The 25,860-nt window shown below is 36.2% G+C and overlaps 1 protein-coding gene and 1 long non-coding RNA gene across 3 annotated transcripts in view; one reads left to right on the top strand and one right to left on the bottom strand.

Annotated features, from left to right (window-relative positions):
* The window catches only part of CTNNA2 (catenin alpha 2), a 452,176-nt gene that overhangs the window by 4,326 nt on the left and 421,990 nt on the right, over positions 1 to 25,860 (bottom strand). For both annotated transcript variants that reach the window (XM_061466251.1, XM_061466261.1), the window contains 2 exons: positions 22,883 to 23,017; positions 10,480 to 10,623 (listed from right to left, as the gene is read on the bottom strand). In XM_061466251.1, the coding sequence (XP_061322235.1) occupies positions 10,480 to 10,623; positions 22,883 to 23,017 (279 nt within the window). The remainder of the gene's footprint in view (positions 1 to 10,479; positions 10,624 to 22,882; positions 23,018 to 25,860) is intronic.
* Positions 10,591 to 25,855, top strand: LOC133275948 (uncharacterized). Its single transcript, XR_009745743.1, has 3 exons — positions 10,591 to 10,696; positions 23,474 to 23,557; positions 25,480 to 25,855. It is a non-coding gene; the product is annotated as an uncharacterized LOC133275948 (long non-coding RNA).

Raw genomic sequence — 25,860 nt, 5'->3', positions numbered from 1 at the left:
CTACAAGCTAACTTTGCAATTAGTAAATGCAAGGGTAGAACGCTGGAGCAGGAGAGCCTATTATCTGCCAAGAAGATAACTTCAGGGTTCCCCCCAAATCCTTAAAGCTTTGAGGAGTTTTTGATCTGCTTGTAAGCTGTGCTGCATTTTTCTTGCACTATATTGGAATTTTCCAGAATCTTCTGACAATCAAGATTTCTTGCTTCTTTTACATACACATGCAATCTAAGTAAAATAACCAACAATTACAATACCAAAATAGCTAAAGAAATGGGAGAGGAGAAAGATGGAAAATTTTCTCCTTAACAGCAAGCAAACGAAAAGAGATGTTCTCCCTGCATTGTTACATCACTGTAATGGGCAAGAATTATACCACAGTTTTTAGAAAGGAGATTTAATTTCCAGAGATACCTTGATATTTATAATCATAAATACACCACAAAAAGTAAGAGAAATAAGGAAAAAAATCTGTATGTCCAGTGAGCGAAGATATAGTCTAGGTAGTTTTGAAAGAGGTGGCTGTTTGAGAATGTTCTATATTCTTGTTGATTTTAATACACATTGGAAAGCAGAGAAAGACATCAAAATACTTGTAGATCCTAGTCTGGAATATATAAGCAGCATAAACAGAATGACCTATGAAATTATAGACCAGCTCAGCTGACAACACTCCCATATACATGACAAACATCGTGGAATGCTATTACAGACTCCATGTATAAAGGGAGGAAAGAAATGCAGCTAATGCTGACCAAATGATTTTGCGGGCAAAAATATTTTCAGAGTAACCTACATCATATTTTGACATGATAAAACTTCGGATTGCTTAAAATAACTGTGTCTATATGTTTGGACCTTTGAAAGGTGTTTTGCTTGGTACTATGTGACAGTTTGTTTAAAAACTCAGCTGATACGAAATTAGCATGGCACATAACAGAATGATTCCAAATTATCTAACAGCTAAGTTTCCCAAAGTATGTATACACAAAAAATCACTGCTCAAGAGTGATTTTTGCAGTGGGCTCTTGGAGATACTGTTTGTCAGCTTTACAATATTAATATTTCTGTTAAAAACTTGGGAAAAAGTAACTTAACTGATGAAATTTGCAGATAATGTAATGACAGGGAAAGAAGTAAGTCATACAGAAGACAAGTGTTTGATATCTAATAAGTTGGCAAGAGTCAGAGGTGTAGATTTCAGTTTTAGCTTTATAGCAGATGATACTTACTTATACAACAAGGAACTTCTATTCTATTCTACTACATTCCATTCTATACTTTAATCTAGATTATCACTCCTTGAGTATACAAAAAAGGACATTGATGAAATAGGTTAAATTATCATATTCAGATTCTTGTGTGTCCACAGTTAAGGAATACTGAGTCCTTTTCTCAATGCAAGAACAATACTGAGGAACTGGTAAGCATTTAAAGAATCTCGAGAGCAAAAAACATCTTTCATGGTAAAGATTCAGTCAACTCTGTTTCTCCCATGAATAAAGTGAATGATTAAAAAATGAGTTGCTCAAAATCAGCAAGTACATAGTAACAGAGAAATGATAGTATTCCAAGTTCAACAGATTAGGCAGTTATAACAAAACTCAATGGCTGAAAGGTGAAGTCAATCATTTTAGTTATTACTGAGCTCAATTTTTTTAGCAGTTGTATTAATCACAAGAACTCATGAAACACTGATTCCACCTCTAGAATTGGTGAAATCAATATGGGATGGTTTTGCCTAATATGTACACTTTATGCATAACTATTAGACATTTTTAATTCACATCAATTCAAGAAGCCTGTGAATCAGTTCTGCAGAATGGTCCATATTGACCTTAAAAATGTATGAATGCAAAAAAGGAGTATTAGTAATTACTGCTAAATTGAGTTCAGTCTGGTTTACTTCTTACAGACTGGGGAGAGGAATTGTCACTTAACATGTTGAAAAAGAACCTGAAAGCCTTTGAACACTCAGCCAAGACTTGATTTGCATACCTTTAGCGGGTAATTTAGGCTATTTTAAGATAGCCCTCAAGGCTATTTGTGAATTCAGGGTGCATTCCCTGCTTCTCTTCCTTTCCAAAGCAAGTTCATACTTTCATGGACAGCTACAGTTGCTGTTATCACAAACCAAGAGTCTATTAACAGCCCTTAGAGCAACTAAGGGTACATGAAGCAATTATGAATCTGGACAGTGAATCAGAAATGCCGTTTTCCCAGATTACATTCTTATGCAATAAACCATTTTCTTCTCAGCTGTGCTTAATATGAAATCCAGTGCTACATATGTATGTAAGATATATGTAAGAAAAATATCTTATTCATAATACTTATGTCTTACATTTCTGTAGCACATTTAACGCATAAAATGATGCTGTTAGCGACAGCCAGTGCAAGAATGGCTTATTTGCTATTCAGATGCACTCATCCCTATGGTAGGAGGTATATGCTATAGGAGTTAGCAATGCTATGCATTAGCTGAAGCTGGATTTTAGGCACTTGGGAATATGTATAAAGTTTTTGCTAGATACGGGTATATTGTGAGAAAGCCCTTATGTATTTGAAATTCTAAAACAAACCAAATGCTATAAATTGGAATGCAATGTGGTAACAATTGTGTTAAAAAGTGATATGTGGCTACATAGAGAAAATAGTAGTATATTCTTCTTTTCCTAGCTGTCTTTTTTACATTTGATTACAATTAACTTACTCCTTTTTACATGTTGAATATTTAATTCATTCTGGGGGTAGTTGTGTTTTATAGCTGACCAATCCACTGAATAACTGTCCTCATCATCAATTTTTAATTAACTTATAGGGATTCCCAAGCCCATTTGGTTGTATTTAATAAAGGCTGCCATCTCATAGGACAACAAGAAAGCACAGAAGTATACCAACTACAGGTATCTATCTGTTTTCTATGGAATTTTGCCATTTTAAAACGTGTTTAATTTGCAAGGTCATCTTGGATGATTAACAAGAAAGAGATTTTCATAGGACTGATTTGAAGATAGGCTTTTACCTTATCTTCAAGGAGAAGATCAGATCTATGACAGAGATGAAGTCCAAACTATATTTGGCAGGATAGGCTAAATCAAACTATATTACCAGCAGGCTTACTGAAGAACATTAGAGCAAGAAGTCTTTTGAAGCTCAGTATTAGGTCCAATAAAAAGTCATTAATACAAAACTGTATTTAAGTGGTCTGTGTATCACCAGGACTGTGTACACCACTTTACACAGGGATTCATACGCCAGAAGTCTACACAAGATATGGCATTGTCTGAACCTGATGTCACATATAGAAAAGCTCAGACAGGACTCTGTTAAAAGCATCTCAGTACAAATTTCCACTTTCATATCCAACTGCAGTTAAATACAAAAGAGGAAATACAGGATACCCAACTAGTCTGTGCAACTGATATCCCTCCTCCTGACTTCAGTTCTGATTGGTATGTAATTTGCAGATAGCTATCATTTTTAAAAGTCCAAAATAATCTAGTGCTCTTTCAAATCGAGTTCTGGATGCAAACCTATTGTTCTTTATCTACAGAACAGGTACAATAACAAGAAAATCACGTCTTTCTTACAGTCTTACCTGAAGGGAGTCCAAATCAAGTCTGGTTGGCTGGAAATTGTACTCAGTGGTAAATCACAGGAGACTTTGGATGAAAAAAAATCAATACAGCATAGAAACACTATATTCTTTACATGGGGATGTGTTATCTCCTGCTATTCCTCATGATTTTGTCACAATGCAAACAAACAGAAAAGCAGTATAATGCAGGGTTTCAGACTGCAATGCTGAGAAATGTGATATTTTCCCAACTTCTGTTTGCATATGTAAAAGTGTCAGAATGGTATCTCTATGTGAGTTATCTCCATGTCTTCAACTGTGAGGATCTGTCACATTTTGAGGCAAATTTGCTCCTTCAGCTAGCTTCCTATCTCTAAAGTTATACTTGCCCAGGTCAACACAAAGACACTTTGAAGATAGCTGCTCTACAGGCATAGCTGGCTTTTCTCAGGAAAGGGCCTGGAAACAATGCATCAAAGGGAGGCAAAATGAATAAAACAAAATCCTCTTGCAGACTGTAAGATAGTAACAGGACTGTTCCTTGCTACCTAAAGTTTGCCTGCTATTGTTCATGTATATTTAATGTCTCATAGAAGCAGATAAAGGGCTTGATCGCTCAAGGTATTGACAATTTCTGAGGTGCTAAAAGTCTTTTGTTTCCTTGGATTTGAGGGTCCTGGCACTGCTGCTCAACTCAGTCTGTGAAAACATTCGTTTCCGACTCCCTGAGCACTTTCCAGGACTTTACAACACTATGCAATGAAATAAAGTAACAAAATTGAATCTCTACAGTAGCTTTCAGCTTTTCCCAGCACTGAAAGAACTTCCTTAATAATATATGACAAATAATTTATAAAGGAAATGCTAACATTTTATTCCAAATACATTATTCACAATTAACTGTTCTATTTGCTTGACCAACACAATCAATGGTTAAATAACATTCACTAAGTGTTCTGTACTAAAAGTTTTTTTTTTCCCCTGGTCAATTACTAACTATAAAATTTGTGCATGCATTTGCTTATTACATTTTTAACTTTAGCTAACACTGAATGTTATATAAAAACCTGCAAAACGGCTAAGAATTACTGGAGACTGCAAACAAATGAAACCAGAACAAAACAGAAACACTTGCGAAGGGTGTTGCAGTTCACAAGGAAACAAGCAAAGCCGACAGCAAAGAATGAGTTGGAATGAGTAAAATCTTACTGTGAATTGCAAAGGTTCATTTATATTACTCAGATTTTATTATGAAAATATGAATATAATACTTTAGAATTAAAAAACCCTTTGGAAGTCATCTAGTCTAATGCCCTGTTCAAATTGAGTTAGGTGAGATTGTCAGGGTTTTGCTCAAATTCAGAGATGCCCAAGGAAGGATAACCTCCCACATCTCTGGACTAGAGACCTCCATCCTCCACTTGAATTTCACTACCCCTAAGGTAAAACTTATTTCCTTCTAACTGGAATTTCCCATGTTAAACTTCTGTTTGTTGCCCTTCCTCTGGCAAGTCTGTATCTGATTCTTTTACATTCTCCTCTTAGGTAGTTGAAGGCAAAAATATCTCTCTTTAGCCTTCTATCTGTATACATGCAAATGCATCTAAAAGAGTAGTACGCATCGTTGATTTCATTTTCACTGTTACAAGAGCAAATGTCTTGTGCAAAGGGGAAAATTGAGAAGCTGTAGAAGGGAAGAAACAATATTATCAATTATTGACAAATATCTAATAGCTCACTCAAATTGGTTAGGTCCTATACTATTCTCTTAAAAAAATATTTGTGTTAGGAAATTCTAATTTACTTGATCTCTTTTCTTTTGCCATTCAGTGTTTTAGATAGTATTTTCCCCAAGGAACAAATACAGAAGCACTTACAGCTTCCCAAATGGTTTCTGTGCTTTTCACCTCAGGACAATCTTCCTTACACAAAACCAAACGAATTCAACCACATCTCCAAATTTTCCATCTAATCCAGAATTTATGTAAAGGAGATGAAGGTATAAACTCAGCTGTTGTTTAGGAGAATGGAGAAATGGAAAAGCATTTGAACTGACTCTTTTCTTACAGAGCTATTAACTTTAATATTGTTCATTAGTCATGATTACCTATAGGCGTGTCTGCGCTTACTTGGCATCAGTTAAAAATTGTGACTGAGTATCTTTTAATATTAGTAAGAATCCCAAAACTTTTCATAGCTGGTGGCACTGGAACCCCAGAAGCACTTTTTCAGATGTCTGTAATTGAAAATTTCTCTAGGAATGCAGGCAAGATAAATAAGGGCTGCTTTTATGAGGGCTACTCATAAAAACCATTGAGGCGGTGACCTAAGTGAGGTTTTCAGAGTTTCCATTTCTATAAATTAAGTCCTATCCCATTCACATCCTACCTAATTCCAAGTGCTGGACCACAGCATTCCAGGCTCCTTCTGTACTTGGTGAAGATGACCAGGAGCCATGGAGCACTTGAGATCTCTCACAGGTACAATTTTTATGGAATAACTCACCTTTTTAATTATACTTGGAGATCCCAAATTGAATTAGAATCCTAAAGACAGCACAGTGAATCTGGGCAGAGATACTCAACATCTTCCAAAAAAATTGTGCTTGGATCTGACCCAGTAGGCCAAGAATTCAGGCTTACTGACTATTTTTTAATTGGTTTTCCTTAATTCTTCTCTTTTGATCCCCATAAGTGTCATATGGGGGAAACCCACACACTACAAAACAATCTCTCCAACCTACAGTAGCTAACAATATGGGGCTTCAAGACAGCTACTTTATATAGATAAATGCTCCTTAGAAAACAATTTAAATATTTCTGTCTAGAATGAATCAGGCAGCTTCCTTTCTCCAGCTAAGTTCACAGAAAGTTTACATCACTTCCATATGGATACACACACTCAAAAGACCCCCAAGGCTAAGCTTTCTTATTCCATGCTTGTCTGGATACGTGGTTTAATTCACCTGCCCAACCATGTCTCTGTAATAGTTCTAAGATGTTACTAATCTAATCAGTCATCAGTGTCTGCCTGAAACAAGAGTATTTCCTCTCTAGAAATGGTGATCGATCTCTGCTAATTATAAAGGAAGCCTGGAGGGAACATCTGAGATGCAGATGTTTACACTTGGCTAGATGAATGAGCAGCCAAAAACTCTTCATAATTCAGGTAAAACCTTTCTGAATAATAAAATGCTCAGTTTTCATTACACCATAGACCTACTCATCTTTTGCACAACTTGAGTGGGGAAAGTTCCCACTGTTACTGCAGGATTTCTTTCCAACTCTTTATCTTTTTCAAATCGTAGGTCTACAATGAACTCTTTCTCCTCTTATATTGTTATTTATTTTGTTAGTTAATTATTTTTTTGCCATCTGGAGTGGAAATTGGAGTATAGAATGGAAGACAGAAATGCTGGTCTTGAAAATTATCTAAGCCTTAAAGGAGGACAAAGTGCTCGAAACTTATCGTGATTCTATAGGTCTCTTTGGCCTTGAGTGTGGCTTAGTATTCTCATTTGCAAAAGGGAAGTAATAATATTTACTTTTTTTTCCCCAGTTTTACAATGGTACACCATTGTGTTTGTTTTGATTTACTCAGATTGGACAGATAAAAATCCAAAGGGCTATGTTTGAGCAGAATCATGTTTAATGTCTTTGAGATGCAACTGTCCCTGAAAGAGAAAGTCCAGCATGTTTAGGCAGCCCTAGTTTCCTCCAACCGCTATATTTAGTGCAAGTGCTACTGAGCATTTTTGTTGACAATTCAAATGAGCTGAGGTCAAAGTTTAAAAGCATTGCAATTTAAATCAACACGAAGAGTCCTCTAGACTGCTGTGCACTATCATTGTGACTTCTTTTGCTTAAGTAAGATTAAATCAAAAGTAATTCATTTTGAGTCAATGGTGTTATACCAGCCTAAAACTGCAGTAGGAGAGGGCAGGGTGATAAGCATCTATCTGCCAGCTGACACCGTTTGCAAACAGATGGTGCATTTCACAGCTCTCCCTCACTTTTCATATAGAAAAAGAAGGTAAGAACCAACCCACAGTTTTAATGCAACTTGTAAGAGAAATCAACCTGGCAAATACAGAAAATTTGGGAATTTTACATAGCAATCTTAATAACACTGAAAAAATGTTAGATCCCTATATATGATCTTACACCATGAAAGTATTGCTCACACCTTGCTAGTCTGAATGAGGAAAAAACCTGTAACTTAAATGCTGACCTCCTTAAATATATAGGTATAAATATGCTAGTTACTGGTTTCGTTTTGAGTCAGTAATACACAATGTGCTTGCAAGCATAACACAATGCAGTTTTTAAGTATGCCTTATCATACAGTAACTTTCTGTTTATAAAGCACTTATGAAGATTTAACTTGTTTAAATTAGCAGATATTGGGAGAAGTTGCTCAGATATTTGCTTTAATAGTTTTCATATTGCACACCTAATAAAATCAGCTGAAATCTAGGCCTTATTATATTTTACTTTGCATGTAAATAATATACAGTTAAAGCAAACATTGCAACTGACTTGAATATATAATTAAGCTAAAACAGTAAAATACAGGAATCTGTGCATGTTTTAATCATAGCTTCCTGTAAAATAATTTAACAGGGGAATTAGCTCAGTAAACATAAAATTAGGCTATTTATTGTCCCAGTGTAAAGTTACTCAGGTAAACTCACATCCTGGGATTGCATGGCCTAAAATTTACTATTAGATTTGGCACAGGCTAATTCTCACAATGGTTAATGTCATTTTGAATATCATTCCCTCACAAACTCTCCCCTACACCTAAGTCAGCGAACTGCTAATTTTCTCATCTTACAAGATATACTTAGAGACAAATTTATCTGGATTTGAAGTAATCCACTGACATTTCAGTTCCACAATACCCCTTCAGTGCTGATCGCTATCTCTAATTCAACATAATTACTGAATGATGCCAATTCTGATTTCCTGTTCCTAACACTTTTAAATAGCGTTTCCCGCTGCATGCCACCAAATTGCTTTCATATCATTGAAGCGAGATTAAGGGCACTGTACAGTTGGTCCTTATGTTTTACTAATTTTGTGCAAAAATTACAGCCTCCTGCATTATGCAAAAATAATTATGTGCAAAGACAATTTTGTAAACTCATCAGCAAAGGATATGCTTTGGATCGAAATGAAATTTTACCTCAAAGCATTCTCCTCTGGAAAGAACATACCTGAAATTGTCTTTAGCAACAGCAATTCCGATAAAGTTTTCCCAGTGAAACATTAGAGATTGACTAACGTGCTTTTCATTTCCTATTGGTTTGCTAGGAAAGCTAAATTTGCTAGACAAGTTCTTGGCTTTGCAAAGAAATATTTGGACTTTTCAATGTTTGATTCACTAAAGGAATAAGCAGTAGTAATAAAACTCCTTGCACACATTATTCAAAGGTAGAAAGGCTGCCACCACTCAGGAAGCCAATTTTTATATTCTTTGTCCTTATTTTTCTCTGTGACAGGAAGGGAAACAGTCATTAGTGAAAGTTTTGGTAGCTTTATAAACAAGACTTTCATTGCCCCAGAATTTCATTCATATTTCCTATGCGTTGATGCAAAGAGCATCACTAAGTCATCAGGGAGGAATATCTATCCATCACTACTGACCAACCCCCAATCCATGTCACTGACTAGAAGATGGAATGGTCCGCATCCTATACCCAATTCCTCAAAGGCACGTAGTCACCTGAAAATAGAAGTACTTCATCAATCAGGCTATGGACCACCTCTGCTGAAAAGGCTGTGATTGCACTCTCTCTTTCATTTATAGAGTATGCGTTCCTGCCTTTTAGTGCCTTTTATCACTGAGATATGACAAGACCCCACATGGAGCTGGTAAAGAGCTTTAAATGAATAAGAACAGCAAGATTCGTGGTATTCCTAAGGGCCAAAATCTTCATATGATCTTTCTTCTGTCCTTTAGTATGAGAGCTTTGACATCTTGACAGCTTTAATAGATACCCAAGAGGCAGAAAGCAGAAAAGAAGGTCTTCGTAGTCCATCTTGTCTTTTTTAAAATGCTGAGGGATATTAAAACAGTGAAGCAGTAATACTTGGGGACAAGGGAAATAGGTTACAGGAACAGTGCTTTAAAGTAAAATAGTAATGTTTAGGTACTGACACAAGAAAAACACCAAGAAATTTGGTTAGCAGTATCCCTGCCCATTCCAAGCTTTTACCAAAGTAAAAATCAAATGCTTTGATTTATAATATCAAAGGTTAAATCTCAGTTACATCTCCTGAGGTTTTCCTGCTTAATTTTACATCTTTCTCAATTTACTTTTGAATTTTATTTCACCTATAAAATAGGTCTTATAATTGGCCTATTGCAAATACACAGCTTCATAAACATTCTGGATAAAGCTAATAAAAACAGTAACAGAGAACAGAGAAAATAAATATCCCACTCTGTATAAACAGGCATAACCCACAGTTAATAATGATAAATAAACAAACAACACCACCTATCTTTAATCCCAAAGTTCTTTAGAAAAGTTATGGCCCATCACTACTGTAATTAAGTTAGTGGAAGTTTAGCAATTGTGTTCAAGGGGACCAGAGTCTGCCTTTTCACGATGCAAGTTAAACACTGAAGGATCAGCTTAACCAGCAGTAAACGGGCCACCTCTGCAAAGAAACATGATCATTGCTTTACGGATGTCATTAACTCTAGTTCAGAACAGGAAAGAAATTATTTTCTGCAGGTCAGATGCATGCAATTCATTCTGTGAGCCCTTTGGTTAATTAAAACAAAAAACCCCCAACCAAACTAAGTAAAAAAATCCCCATTCTCATGTTTTTTCCCCTCCACCCCCAGGTCTATAGAGTTAAAAGATATAGATGAGACAGGAGGTTACTCACCGTCGAGGAATCACTGCTTCCGGTCTCAAGCGTAGCTCCCTCAGCACAGGTGGGTGGGTGGGTAGAAAGTTGACTAGCCCTGCCCCCATCTATGACATCACACTCTACCTCATAAAAGGTAGTGAAAGTGCTCTGAACTCCAGTCTGATTTCCGAGAGATACAGAAAAGAGATAGTGAGAGAGAGAGCAAGAGAAAATACTGCGCCGTAGCGTAGAGGTGAGGAGAGAGGAAAACGTGTGCTGAAGGAGCTATGCTTGGTCAAGGAAACAGGGACTCTTCCACGATGAGTAACCCCGCTGTCTGGTGGTTCCTCTCACTTGCTCCCATAGCACGGGTTAATTGTGGGCCTAACAGGGTTTGCTGATCAGGAAAGGGGATAAATTTTGGCACCTTTTGATGAAAATCAGAGGATAGAAAGCTCTACCCCCATTAAATTGATTGACATCAGACCAGGCATGAATTTGGTGATAATAAGCTTACAAGTAGCTTTATTTTGTGTATGGTTTTGAACAGCTGAAGTGCACAAAACCATCAGCACTAATGCAAGCAGCTGAATTCCAGTGACTATAACTGGAATTTCGCTTGTGTGCACTTGTGCTGAATAAACATTACATGATCCAGACCTCTGGGCTGACCCTTGAATAGAGTAAGACGGAGGGTAGGCCACCTACACCTCTGTATGAAGGAGGTCAGGTTTTTCTCACATTGAAAATGAGAGCTGACAAACTGTGCTGAAGGAACAAGTGAGGGAAGTATCAAAAATCTGGGCATACATTTATTTACAGAGCACACTTTAAAGTTCCAGAAAATATCAACAGAATTGCAAAGGGGTGATGTTTTTAAAGACTGTACATTTTTAGGCAATGACAACCTTACAGGCTGAAGCACATCTTTTTTTAAGCAACCTCCCAGGAGGAAGGCTTAAAATGGGATATTCATTCTAATTTACTGTAAATGGAATTTTTATCATCCAAATTCTGGGAAAGCAGGATCAAGAGTAAACATAATTGCTTATATTATCCACTGGGATTTTCTTAATAACCTAGCTGCACACTGAAATTGAAAAAATAGTATATGTTGCTGAACCTAACTCCATTAAATAAAACTGCTCAGAAAATGCGGGACTAATCAGTGCCTGGAAAGAGTGCTAGCATAAGATCCTGCCTTTTGGAAGACGAAAAATGAACGCTCCTTAAAATCTCTTTTAAGAGCATGTATTATAAGCACACTGAGTTAATACTGATGTTTTCCCATAGTTTTTTTGTTGTTACAAGGATCATGTAAATTGTAATCTCATCATGATTATTTTTTCAGCCTTAGTAATGATTAATGTGTATGCCCTGCTCTGTTTGTGTGCTTTTTGTTTTTCTCTCCTTTCCTTCTATTGAAAAAACCGTGACTCATATCTAGTAGTAGTCACTTCACCTAAACAACAGAGGTCAAGTATTTTTCTTCTTACTCTTCAAACCTTTCACCTCGATCTAAAGCTGCACTATCTGAAGATGCTACTTTAAAATTTGTATTTGTGGATTTGTATTTGTATTTGTGGATTTAAAAAACTCAACAATTAGTCTCGTTCAGTTGACTAAATGAAGAGCTATTGTGACTGTTAGAGATGATATATAACTTCAGGAACACAATGCAAAACTAGGCTGCATCTGAGTAATGCAAAGTGATGATAGTGCTGTGAATTTCAGTTGGTAATTGAATTAAACGTATCTGTCTTAATTCTCATTACATCCTCTTGATTTCAAGCTATTTGTATGTATGAAGACAGAGAAGAGGAAAAACACCTCTGGTACCTTGTATTGCATCTATTTATTAACATATCTGTCTACTAGCAAGCCAAGGAGAAAAGAAAAATTCAGCTTTTAAAGGCTTTACTGGTAAAAAATACCAGGCAGAATTCAGTTAATTCATAACTTAGGTAACCTATGACTTGACTATTGCACCACAGTTGTTTTTGCCAAATAAAGTAGGAACATATTTTGAATTCCTGTGACCACGAGGCCTTATGAAACCTAAGCAAGATTCCTCATTCTGATAGAAAAGGATATTTAGAGAATATATCCTTAAATATGAGAAAAATTAATCTTGTAGTAGCAGTTCTAAGATCTCCAAAAAGAAACAAATTGTTGTTTATTGGAACAGAAGCATACAGAAGTAGCACAATTAAATCTTAGAAGACTGAATATGGCCAAGAATATTCTTCAGTAGCAACACAAGATGAGAAATACGGAGAAATACGGTAGTTTCAATCATGATAATGTGATATAAATGGTTCAATAGATTAGATAGCAGATAATACCACAGATGGTATTTTGGGGCTAGCACTGCTCAAATCTGAAGTCTTGTTTTGACCTGCTTATTGTGATATCTGTAGTTGATGAAGAGAAAAATAAGAGAAGAGCAAAAATGATAAGACTGATTTGTGAACGTACTCTAGAACACATTACTCACCTAAACTGTGAACACAAGCAGAAAGAACATACCTAACTGAAAACATTCAAAAAATGTATATACATTCAAGAAAGGAAGGAAATCTTCGAAGCGTTCTGAGGATTACAACGAAGATTAATTAAATGAATGCATGGAAATGCAAAGAGACAGTAAATGAAGACTTTTATACTTTAAAATATTTTTTTTAAGGAATGTAACTTAAGCCTAACACCATAAGAAAACTTTATGAATGCAGTTCAAGTCACTGGTTGAATCACTTGCAGCCAGGCACTAGAAATCAAGTTAAAAAAAGGGTCCATGTTCAGTGTGACATCAAAGATTTATTGGGAAAAAAAAACATCAGAGTGCTTGCTGTCTTGCTTAAGAAGATGGACAGATGATGGGGAATGGGTAGGCACCACTAAGGTATCAATGGCTGCCATCTATAAAGTTTGAGCAGGGCAAGACTATGAAAAGCTGAGGAGAACCAATTGTGCAGAAACATCATAGGATACTATTGCTATACCTACAGAAGGTAGAAATGGATCTATTTTAAGAAACTGAAACAACAGCTTGAAAAGGCCATGTAAAAATGTCAAGCTGACACATTTCATGAAAGTTGGAGACCTTAACACAGACACGCCTTTGACCCAAAGATGTCCTTTTGCTGCTGCGGATCAGCTTGATGGATGAATGGAAAAATCTTTTCTGTTCATTATCTGTCATAGGTAAGGAATGATGAAATATGTAACATCCCATCTGAGACTGAGTAAAGCTGTAACGTCTCTAATTTTTTGACAATGGAAATGCTGAATCTAGTTGTAGGTATAAAAAAGGATCAAAATGTTTCTGCAGTGTTTTGGATAAGATATTGAAGCTCTAATCCCGTTTCATAGAGTTCTGATTTGGTCTTTGATGAGATTTAGGACATGTCACTGGTATGTTTTGTCTCATTTTTTCTAGTGATACTATTACCTACCTGGTAATCTAGTTCACAAAGTACTTTTGATGATGTATTTATCAGAATTAGAAAGAAGTGATGTTAAAAGAAAACATTTAAGAATATCTAACAGTAAGAGGTTAGGATTAATTTTTCTAATATTGGATAGGTTTTTACTTAGACTCCATATCAATGTCTTGAATATATTATACAAAATAAGCCCTTTTTTTGATGCAGCTGCTTATCAGTTATTTAAGATGAATGATGTGATGTGAGAACAGATATATTCTTCCTTTGCTCCTGCGAATTTCATAAATAATCATAGTAAGGGTAATAATAGTATGTGTGGAAGAAATATTTCAGAGGTTAAAGATATAAGGCAACTTTTTCCTCACTCAGTTTGATCTCTTCCTAAAGGCTATTATGACCTCCTGAATTTAATGGAAATACATTCCTATTGGGAGTTTTATTAAATACTTGGTTGTAAGCAGTTTTGTTTGGTATTTGCAATTGATTCTGCTCAGACTGGGAAAACCTGTTGATGTTTTCCCTTCAGGGCATGTCTTCTTGTCTGTGAGTGTTTCTATATGTGTGTAACTCATCTGCAACTCATGTTGTCAAGAACTGCAATTAAAGTCAAAGAAACTGAGGAGTCTGAACTGAAGCTGCTATTCTTTTAATATCTGTAAAAGCATTATTTGATATTGCTTTTAGAAGTGAGATTAAGTTTTACCAAATCAAGAACATAACCACAACAGCTAAGAGAGCTACTGCTGTCCAATGTCTCCTATTGTGTGTTAAACCTGTTATGTAAATTCAGTCTCCACAATGCCATGTGTAAGAAGCCTAATTTTTATTTAAAGCCTCATGATGTACCTATTAGCAAATCTGTGCTGTGCATTAAGGAGGCCACCTGAGAATGCTCCAAGGCAGAGGAATTCTTATTTAAGACAAAATGGTGAAGCTTGGTCCCAAACCACCTCCTTTAAAGGTGGTAAGATGGGAAAAGAAGTGAACATGAGATAGCACTGAAGTCCTCTCTCTACAGTATTTTTTACAGAATAGTCTTTTAGGATCATATCTTAGCATATGTTAGAATGAGACCTTGCTAATTATTGTAGGGCTGGTGCAGTTTGTGTATCAGAAATCCATAATATTCCCATTTCTTCCCCATCTCATTCAGCATGGGTTGGAATAGGAAAACAAGCTGGATCGAAGCCATAACTGCTGTAGCAGACGAGTTTTGAATTATGGAGTGGTTATTATTTTTAAAGCAAATGCAGTATATACTGAAGCATATATATTACTATTTCCTTCAATTCTCTAATCTTTTTCTATGACCATATTTGCTTCAAGCATCAATCTTGAATCTGTAACATTTTGCTTTGTTCTCATGGGATTAAATGGCTTAACATTTGGTATCAGAAATGTTTTATTTTGCAGAAAACTCTTCTAATGAGAAATTTCAATATATGTAATCTTCAGAAACTCATGAATATTTGTACCTGATAAAGCACAAAAGCATGTTCCCTGCAGCCAAAATGCTTCTTAATAAGGATAAAAGTCTGAGCTGTCTACATTTTAACCTACCAAATGTAGACATATTAAAGCTTGTGTGCTCCTTGTCTCCAGGAATATATTCTAATGAAGACATGTGCAGTGGAATTTTGCTTTCCAAATAAAATTCTAGACAACATCTTTCCATTTGTGCATCATATATTGTTTCATTTTCCTGTGTATCCGTGTTTGTATGTGTCTTTTACACAATGAGGTATTTCCTTAGTCCTGAAAACAGCCTTATATCAACACATTGTAGCTTCAAAGCAACTGAGATTATTTAATAAAAAATATTTTCTTGTTCGATTTGTCAGTTATGTCTTAAGCTTCATCTATTTTTTCTTACCTAATGTAAACTCTGCCCATCACCAATCTACCTTCATTCTGCTGCCTTGAAGAAATAACCATAACACTAATAAAAATGAGTCAAACTCTCCATCTCCTGTGCTATTTTTTATCTGGGTCATACTTATCATTCCTCAAATGCCCAGAAACCCAGGATATGTACTACTGTCCAATCCAGCAAAACTATGTGAGCTTACAAGCTTAAAAAATAAGATCCTATGGGCTTTTTCACTTAGCTGAGTTAAAACACTGTGTCTAGAGGTCTCCTGTACAACTTTCAACTTGAAATTAGTTGATTGCCAACATGAGACCCGCTCAGCTGCTGCACTATCCTCCTGGGGCTTTTATCCCTTCAAGGATGACAACTGCATACTCTCTTGGCTCCTGGTCTGCATTACCTTTACTGGGAAGCAAAAGGCAAGCTTTGTCTAATGAGCTAAATCTTTATTATTTTTACATTTTTGAAAGAGGCATTGCAAATGGCATTAGAGCCAGTATAGATACATCTATTTATGCCTTTTTCTTTTCTATTTGTCTTTGAGCTGTTTCATAGGATAATTAGGAATTCTTCACTGTTTCAACTTACAGAAAGCCCCAAGACAGTGTTTCTGCACAATACATCATATATAATGAATACATGACCATGAGGGATTTTATCAGCACTCATTTTGATTAACCTGCATATAGCTCATTGATGCCTTTATCTTCTAGGAGTAGTAAATTTCATCGGTGTCAGGATGATAAATTTTTTATGTTACCATATCATCAGGTAGTCCCTTTCCTGGATAGTGTACTGAAGGATACAGCCTGTGCCAGGAGATGTTGGAAACTCCTGTATTAGTCACAAATAGAAAAGCTCAAAAATTTGTTCCAGATAAAGTCTTATCAAAATCTGGATATTTATAAGTATCATGTGATTCATAAAGCCATACATTTTGGAACAAAGTATACTTGTTATGGCTTTATTTCACCCTTTATATATCAATATGACTTTATTCAAACACATATGCAGAGGCTACTTAAATATATCTCCATCCCAAAAGACACAGCTGAAATGTGTCTCTATATTTCTCATTTCTTTCATTTATTCCAAAGCAGATGACATGAGCTAGTTGAATATACAGTGTAAATCAAGGTCTCTCACTTTCCCCACCTAGCCCCAGCCTCCTTGTCTTTGTACAGAGCTGAAATAAAGACCTTAAGATTTTATTTTCTCTTGTTGCTGGTTCTACTAGGGGAGTAGAGATTACTATGGAGTCCAACCAACTTTATGGTCCTGACTATATCTCGGTCCTTTCCTACCACTGCAATTCTTTGATTTCATATTCCTATATTACTTTCAGTTTGGCTTTTTCTTTCCCTACCCCTTTCATATCTCATATTTCAAGTTCTTTGGCTTACTTCCTTACTATTTCCAAAGTCCTCTCATTTACCCAATGCTTTCAAGTCCCCAAACAAAACTTTTTTCCACCAAGCCCATCCTAAACAAATATCTTTCCATGAAGTCCACCTTTTTTGACAAAAGTCAAATTATATTCTTAGGTAATTTAGTAATTATCTGTAGAGTCCCTGGGTCCAATTTTCACTTCTCTTTACTAATTTGAGTATATTCACTTGTGTTATAGCCACTTGTCATGTATTACCGTGATGCAAACTCTAGTCTTGCAATGATGCCAGCTTAGCTATAGGACTGTGTCTCTCCTTTGTGCTGTGTAACTCTTGGAGCACCCACTCTCCAACAGACACAAACACAGAAATTAGTTAGGAATAACTGCTCTAGCCCTCAGCTCCAAGTAAATCAAATCACTAGCAGGCAAAACACACAAAAATCTATCAGTGATATCTATTTAGCGTTAAGTAAAGCTAGATCTTAGCTCAGGTGTTTTCTACTGAAAACACTGACAGTTTGCCAGCCCAAGCAGTCCAGCCCAGAAATATCTATAAACCCTGATTTGTCAGACTGTTTCTGTGAGTACACTTCATGCAACATTCTTCCATTTCTGTTATAAATGAACAGTAAAACTTATTTTCATGCTAGGTAAGTAACAGGATTAACTGTTTTGCACTCCTGGGAATCTTGAAGAAAAGGGACCCAACAGTTTTGACAATTTTCAACTGTCCAGCCAAATTTCTTTTACATAACCCTTTTTTTTTTTTCCTGATTCAGGAGGCATTATTCCATTTACCAAACTCCAAAACAACACTTTCTCCATACTCTAAAGCATTTCCAATGCAAAAGTTCTCTCTGACTGCCTATTTTAAAACAAAGGAAAAAACCCAGAAAGGCTTTCTGATGAGGGGAAATGAAATACCACTGCAGTGGCTCTTAAGTAACTGCTTACGCACATCTTAACCCAAACTCAGGGAAAGATGGCCTTACTCATTCTTAATACCAGGTGAACTTCCAATTATCTGACTTTTCTTTGAGTCTATGGAATTGATAAGTAGCAGCTTGATACGTCACTGCCCATACACATACCAACGTGCTTTTACAGCACAAGGTAGTTCAGGGTCACTCAGCTTTAGATGAAAGAAAAGTAGGACCTTTAAAACATTTTGGATTACTAGATGCAAGATCCATAGGCAGAATTGATAGGGAAACTGTTTGCCAGCTCAACCTGTTTATTCTGTGATAAATTATGAGGCTTATTTTGTTTTGATGAGGATGAGCTGTCTCCAGTTACCTCGTTCTTATCACTGATCAAGGATAAACATACAGCTACTTTGCAGTATATCCTGCATCTGTTAATAATTTTATGTATCCAACCTCCCAGTCCAAGTGTTACAGGAATCTTCATAATGTCCTACCCAAAGTTAATGGGGTGGTCTAGCAATTTTGCTTTTTTTTTCCCTCCAAAGTCTTCGCTTAAATTCACAAAGCAAGAACTCTTGGATAAAGCTACACTCTTAAGTAAACTGTCTTTTATCTTCAACATGTTGTGAGGATCCTTCTCTTATATCATAGATGAGCCTATTATGCTAAGATAATTATTCGAAAATAACTGGAAAATGGAAGCAGCTAAAGTATGTTTGGAGTGTGCTTTGGTTACCGAGTCACTATTTTTGGACAGTGTTCAGAGGTACATGGCTGTTACTCCGTACGACACTGCATATCTATCTGGCTCAGAAGTTTAAGACAAATTTGGGCAAATTTCTGATAATAAAACTGATTATATCTGCAGATTCTTAAATCAAACCTGAACACGATAGGGATAAGGGATTTTCTCAGATTCTGTTCAATCTGATCTTGCAGGAAAGACTGTAGCAAAGCTACTACCATAAAGAGTTTTAAAAAATGCAAGCTCAGAGCCTAAGTGGAGTAGATACATGAGCTGATCAGCTTCAGAGCAGCAGTAAACAGAACAAGTGGATATTTATTCTAGAGGAAGAAATGAATATACAGATCTGCTTCATTGAAATGGTCTAGCTAACAAGAGTCAGACAGGAATACTAAAAACATGAGGCAGCCCTAGCGTTAGAAGACTGGATTTCTATCCAAATAACAAACGCCATGGTTAAAATCAACTCTATTCAACAAAAGTAGCTGCCACAGAAAGGCTATTTGTCAGTAACAGCTAAGTATATGAAAATGTTATTTACTTCATTGAGAGTAGCATATGCTCAGCACCTCAGAGAATTCATTCCAATACAGTGCAACTGATTATGAAGCAAATACACATTACATTAAATAAACCAAGGCAAGAGACAAAGAAAATTATTTTGGAGTTCTTTTAGCCTGTGATTTTAGTAAAGGAGGTTGCTTATTCTTAGAGGGGAATTAGAAATTGAATATTCAACTTGAAAATTACAGAACCATATATCTGTTTCTGGACCAAGGTCAGAGAGGCTTTTATTAGGAACAAGGATTTTAAAATATATTAATTTTATCTAACTTCCTCCTCACCCCTTTACTTCACTTTCTTTTCTATAATCTTCTTCAAGTTTACAAGTGCAACTGAAGAACAGGTATCACATAGTTGTTTCTTATTTTACTTTTCAAAACTCAATTGGAATCAGGAGTTAAGAGTCTCACCTTGTAACATAAAGGACCAAATCAACAGATAGTCTAAATTTGCCTCGCACCATTAATATGAATAAGGGTAGGGTGATGTATGCTAACTCTCAATTGCCAGATCGCACTTATCTGGTGAAAATAATTTTGCTATCTGCATGCAGGGAATTTGATGGGAAAGATTGAAGGAGAGAAATAGCTGGGGGAAAAGGAATGGAAGAAGGAAAGGGAAAAACAACAGTGGGTTCTTTACTGAAATCAAAATGTACACTTCAGGAGTGTCATTTTCTTACTTTTAGATCTGGTTTTCTATTTGCAGCAAAGTCAATGGTGCCAAAAAGAACCACTTCGTATGCTATACTAGTATCATATCAATCTATAGAGGAAAAAGCAAACAAGATCAGCTTTATGCTTATTTTCAGAGATAAGCCATATAGAACTACTGAATCTTGGGGGGGGGGGGAGAGGGAGAAATAGAAGTTTCACCAAAAGATAAATAGCACATTATATGTTATGTACACAGTATTTCTGGAGTAGTTGCAACACATTTTTCTCTAAGAACTGTGAGAACTGTGGGGTGGCTTTCATGTGTTTTTTTAAGTTTCAACTGGTTTTATGTCTCTTTCCTTTTTGCATAAATATACATATTCCCATATGTATTCATACACTCATATGCATACAATTATTTTAATTTATAAATATATATTAATATTTTTAATAATGAAAAAATTCAAGCAGAGATTGTACTTCCCACAAAAGTTCTGAATCATAACTCGTCTTTTGGATCAATCTGAATTATACTGTGGTTCTTTGAAAGCACAGTAATAAATTGCAATATTGTAATATATTGCAGTGCTTGATATTTACATCAAAACACATAAATATTGTGCATTCACATAAACTTACTTCTGTAGCTTGGGAAGCTTGAATTCTGGGTTTGTGTTGAACTTCTAACATTGTACTGTATGCAAGTTGCCAAATAATGGTATTTCATTTTAGTGTAAATAAAATACTGCTTATTTGTAATTGGCTATCCAAGAGAAAATGAAGAAGATGGAAGCAGAAGCAGCAAGTAGACAAGCAGATGTAGATGTGCAGTTGGATACCAGATCCCTGGATAGCAAAGGAGCATACAGTACCCAGCACCTTGAAGATAAACAGCTTGGAAAATACTATCAGGAAAGCACTGTACTGACGTGTTACCTCGGATAACACGATACTGCTCTCAAAGAGGGATGTGCATGAGTTTATCTCTCTCTATCACCTCCTGTTCAGAGCAATCACAGAAGAAGCAAGTTGGGCAATCTCAAAATTTTCTGTATGTCAGTAGTCCGAGTCTTTGGAACAGACCCAAATAATTGCTGTGGTGGAAGCTAGTTTTGCCTTTGCAACTGACTGTGAAACCCCAACTAAACAGAAACACAATGATGATGAAGCCTGGTAAGCAGCAGATGCTAACAATGCCAGACTGGAAATGATGAAGTCAAGCAGTTTGGCCACTTAAATTTCACAACGGATGGTGATGTTCCAGGAACGAATAGATGCTAGAGATTCACAATGACTTATTCAGCATCCACATACACTGAATAAAGAGACTTGAAAAAGAAACACACACAACCACAAAAGCCAAGCTGGTAGAAGCACTGATTTGGGTAATTGTTATAGATAGATGAATATGACAATTCAATGCGTATGAAAAGCTGGACCCAGATGGCAGTAGGTAAGAAAAGATCATAGCATTTACTATGCAGCATAGATGTCAGCGATACAAGGACAGATCACTCCATTTATATCAGGGAAATGGAAGAAGATCTTTTCATTGCTGTGGGAAGATCAAGGTATTAAAATTACATGCGTACATAAGGCAAGAAGCAAAGACCAATTTCAGGACAGACACAGGAACACTGAATTAACTCCTTTTAGGACTGTATGTATGACTTTAGGATGTTTGATCCAAGAAAGCTTGGCAAATGTTTAAGACCTTCTATAGTGTTTTGCAAAAAATTGAAATGTTATGTAGTTGAGAACATTTCCGTTGACTTCTGATATGTTTGAGGAAGTCCAGTGATTTCACTGGGGAACCTTATGGATGGAATAAAAGGCACAAATTAGTTGCCCTAAAAATCTTCGTACTTGATTGGGCTTAAACAATTAGAGGGTGCTTTTTCAAAACCACATCTGCAAACAATCTTATTTCAAGTATCTTGGGCCTCACAAATCACCAGTGTTTTGAAAACACACTCAGGAGAGTGGAACATACATTTACATTCGTATGGTCTGTATTTGAGTTAGAAGGTAACAAAGGTGTCGTGGGGTTAATACTAGGGTGATTAGTTATAAAACCCCAAGAAAATAATGAAGAGCAGCAATTGTTACTGCTTGGTTCTAGTAATCTCCCAAAGGCACAGAGTCCAACATTAGGAGAAGAGAAGAAATAATAGTTCAAAAATATAGGAAACTCATTGTTTATAATATTATTGCTGCTGCATATTCCTGCCTTTATTTCTAAAAAAGATTGTGTGCAAAAACTTTGTGGTATTCACTGAAAATAACTGAAATAACTGGGAATTAGAGTGTATAATCATTGTGCTTGCCAATAGTATTTGAAAACAGCATGTGCATCAAAACTTTAAATATTTTGCTGGCCTTCCAGAGTTTTTGCTAAACCTAGTGTGCATTGGAACCTGAGTGAATGAAATCCCATTAGTCATCACCATCTTAACAATATCCACTTCATACAGAGCTGGCTTCTGCACAGAGGAAGGAAATTACCAGTACTAACAAAGGAAAGAAGATTTATAATGAGCAAATATACAAAAGCTCCAAATAATTATAATATTCACAGCTTGGCAATGACTTCCTAGGCTATGAAATTACTTTTCTTTGGGAAGAATGAAGATTTTACAAGGTTAGTATAAACTAAGGGTAAGTGGAAAATCAAATTGCTCTATGCGAGTTATTGCAAGGTCTGAAATAATGGCGATAACATTTAAAGAAATTTGCTTATGAAACACTATATTTTTGTTTTGTACATTATTGCCATCAAAAATGCTCCTTTTTCAAGTGCTACAAGGGAAATATAAATGGCTAAATACAAATACCAACTTACCCCTGATACAATAAGTTCGCCGCCCAGGTTCTGAACTTCTGCCTTCACTTTACTGCAGATGTTGAGTTGGTGGCAGTAGAGGGCAATGCGCTGCAGGTAGGCCAGCAGATCCTGTTTGCAGGCTGAGTCCGGGCACTGCAGACAAAAGAAACATTTAAATAGATGTAGCTGATTATGTTTGATTATAGACAGGCACTCAGAGGAAACAGTGGCAACGTGTGTGTATTACCTGAATCCATATCACTTCATGTACTTGATGAAATGTGAAAATTCAAACTCTACCTTTCATTTAACTGAAGATTGATGAATTGTAACCTGAAGATGCACTATATTTCTTTGCAAAAAGAAGAAATCTCTCTGTTAGCCACTAATGAAAGGCAATGAAAATAAGATGATTGCTGTGTTTGAGGCTGAGATTCACTTATGGTACAGTTTGTACAGAACAGAAGAAACTATTGATCAGCTGAAAGACCAAGTTTGATGTGAAACTCCAGGCTGGATTCTGGGTGTTGAGGTTAAGTTAAATTCCACATAAACCCAATTCTAACTGGTTGCATCCAGTCTAATGCCAACTCCTGACTATGTTGCCAGGTTCCCTGGTATTTGTGTAGACCTTCAGAGGACACAGCAGAAGCCAGTACCATTTCTGACATGCTAAAGACTCAAGAGGCAGAGGTGAGACTGCTTAGGTTTGGTAGTGACAGATTTGGTAAGCTTATTGTTAATGCATAAATACATTAATTTGTGCCAGAAGGATATTACTTAGTAAAGTGTGACATATTACAGATTCTCTCAGCAGATGACATCAGTATTGCAGCCCTTCTGAAGAACACAATAAGATGAATCGGTCTCTCTGCATGTCTAATGGATACCTTTTCATACTAGAGGGAAGGCTATCTACAGTCCTGTACCATTTTGGATGCTGTGTATCTCAAATGCATTTTGATATGAGTTACATTAGGTCAAATGTGGCAGACTCAGTGAAATCTTTATAATCAATGTAACTAGAAAAGGCCCAAGTAAAATTTATTCATAGTCTCTTGGACCCTTAATAGAAACTGCATCATCTCCTGTAATATCAACAGCATAATAAACAACACTCCTGTAGTTAACATTCAAGGTCTTGCCTCAAGAGAACAGACCTCAGTAATTCACTCTGATGAAACATTGCTAAAAGGGTCTATTGCTAACTGCATGTCTCCAACAAATACTTTTTGGAGCTACCCAACAAAGTCCGACTGACAATGTTCTTTGGATGTAGAGCTTGGGGAACAGAGTTTGAGCAGGTCTTTTTAGCACCTTACAAAGTTTATGCTCAATTTTTGTAAAATATTAACAGAGCACTTCAACAAAACCTGATGGAATAAAACACACACGATTCATAAAACACACACGATTCAACAGCATCACAACCTCTGACTTGAGGTGACTGCTTTAGCCCCAGTAGCTAAGGCTGGCAAGGAATATGTTTGCAGTGAAGTAGTTGCTTATATTATCTATAACTCTGAAAGCAGTCACTTCGCTTTTTTTTTTTTCACCCTTTAAAGCCAACAATAAACAAAGCTGAAGGTTCATTGCGGCTGTTAGGTTTAATCTGCTCTATACTTATGGCAATGCTATAATGCCTTTCTTTCTAAGCTGCTACATCTTTCAGGCATGAATCCTTAAGAGACCTTCTTCCTGCTGGTGACAATTTAATACAGAAATATTTACCCTACTCTTCAGTCTATGAACTGAAAGAAATGAACTTTAAATACATCTAGAGAGCTGACAAAGCTTTAAATATAAGTAGCTTGGAGTGAATGAAAGTGTAAGATCTCTCTCATTGGAACAATAATTAAAAATGCAACTGTCCATAAAAAGTTTATATTTCATGAGTGTCTCCAAAGTTCTGTAAAATATCATTAAAGCAGAGGCATTAAGACAAATACTTCATTCTCACAGTGACTTTACTCCTTATGATTAAAGTGTGCATGCTACAGTCTTCTGAAATCTAAAATGTGACTCAAGCCAGTGCACTCTAAGCATAGCAAGTCACTTTGCATTTCTTTCTTTAAAATATTCCACCTCTGCAAATATTGTATAGGAGGGATTTCAGCTGACGGATGGATTTCTTCTTTCTTATGCTAAAATGATCAGATGCTACATTTGAGAGACTGGAATGGGTTAACTACAGGAAAAGTGCTTGCTGATACTGAAGAAATCCTAACCCCAAATTTCTGAGGTTATAGGAAAATGGGCCCCTTCAGGTTTCTTGCCACTCTGGCCCATATTCCCCGGCAGGATGTGTTACACACCATGAATTGCTTACTTGAAGAAATACTTATTTTGAAAAGACAGACTAGAAGCAAAGAAGAGATCAGTTTCCACTTCCAGCAAAATTTCTTCTGATGACAACTGAAAGGAAAGAAACTATAGGAAGTTTACAAGGGAAAGAAACAGTTGAATTTAATTTGCCTCAATCTAAAATTAGTTACCTAGAAACTAGATTTGAAATTTGGCTTTTGATTTTTCACGATGCTTCCTTTTGCTCTCCAGATGGATAGATAATCCAATCTGCAAGAAAGAGGCTGAATATAGCAAATTTATGTTTCCAGTTGTGACATGAATTTGGGGCTGAGGATACAGCCCCTAGAACATGGAACAGCTGAAAGCACAGCACAAAGCAGAAGCAAGGGAGTCAGGTAATCTTGAATCTTGAAAAAGATGTGTGCCGTATCAAGGGAAATTGCTGGAAGAATGAGCTGAAAAGAATATAAGGATACCCAGGCATATGGCAAGAGTAAAAGAACATCCAAATCTCTCCTGTTTTCATGACAGCAAATATATGTCTAATTCTAATACAATTGCCTGGGTCCAGAAGTGAGGCTGTGGAACAATTCTGAGCTTTAAAGAAACTCATTTATGACTTTCCTGTACTGCAAAACCCAAGCTGATTGGTATATAAGAAAGAACTTATATTCAATAGGTAGATCAAT

This window comes from Pezoporus flaviventris, unplaced genomic scaffold, assembly GCF_033815535.1.
Source record: "Pezoporus flaviventris isolate CSIRO_AGI_PZ_B2104156 unplaced genomic scaffold, CSIRO_AGI_Pfla_v1 ptg000002l, whole genome shotgun sequence".
Taxonomy (NCBI): Eukaryota; Metazoa; Chordata; class Aves; order Psittaciformes; family Psittacidae; genus Pezoporus; species Pezoporus flaviventris.
Note: the sequence above shows the minus strand (reverse complement) of the source record. Positions and strands in the feature narration are given on the sequence as shown.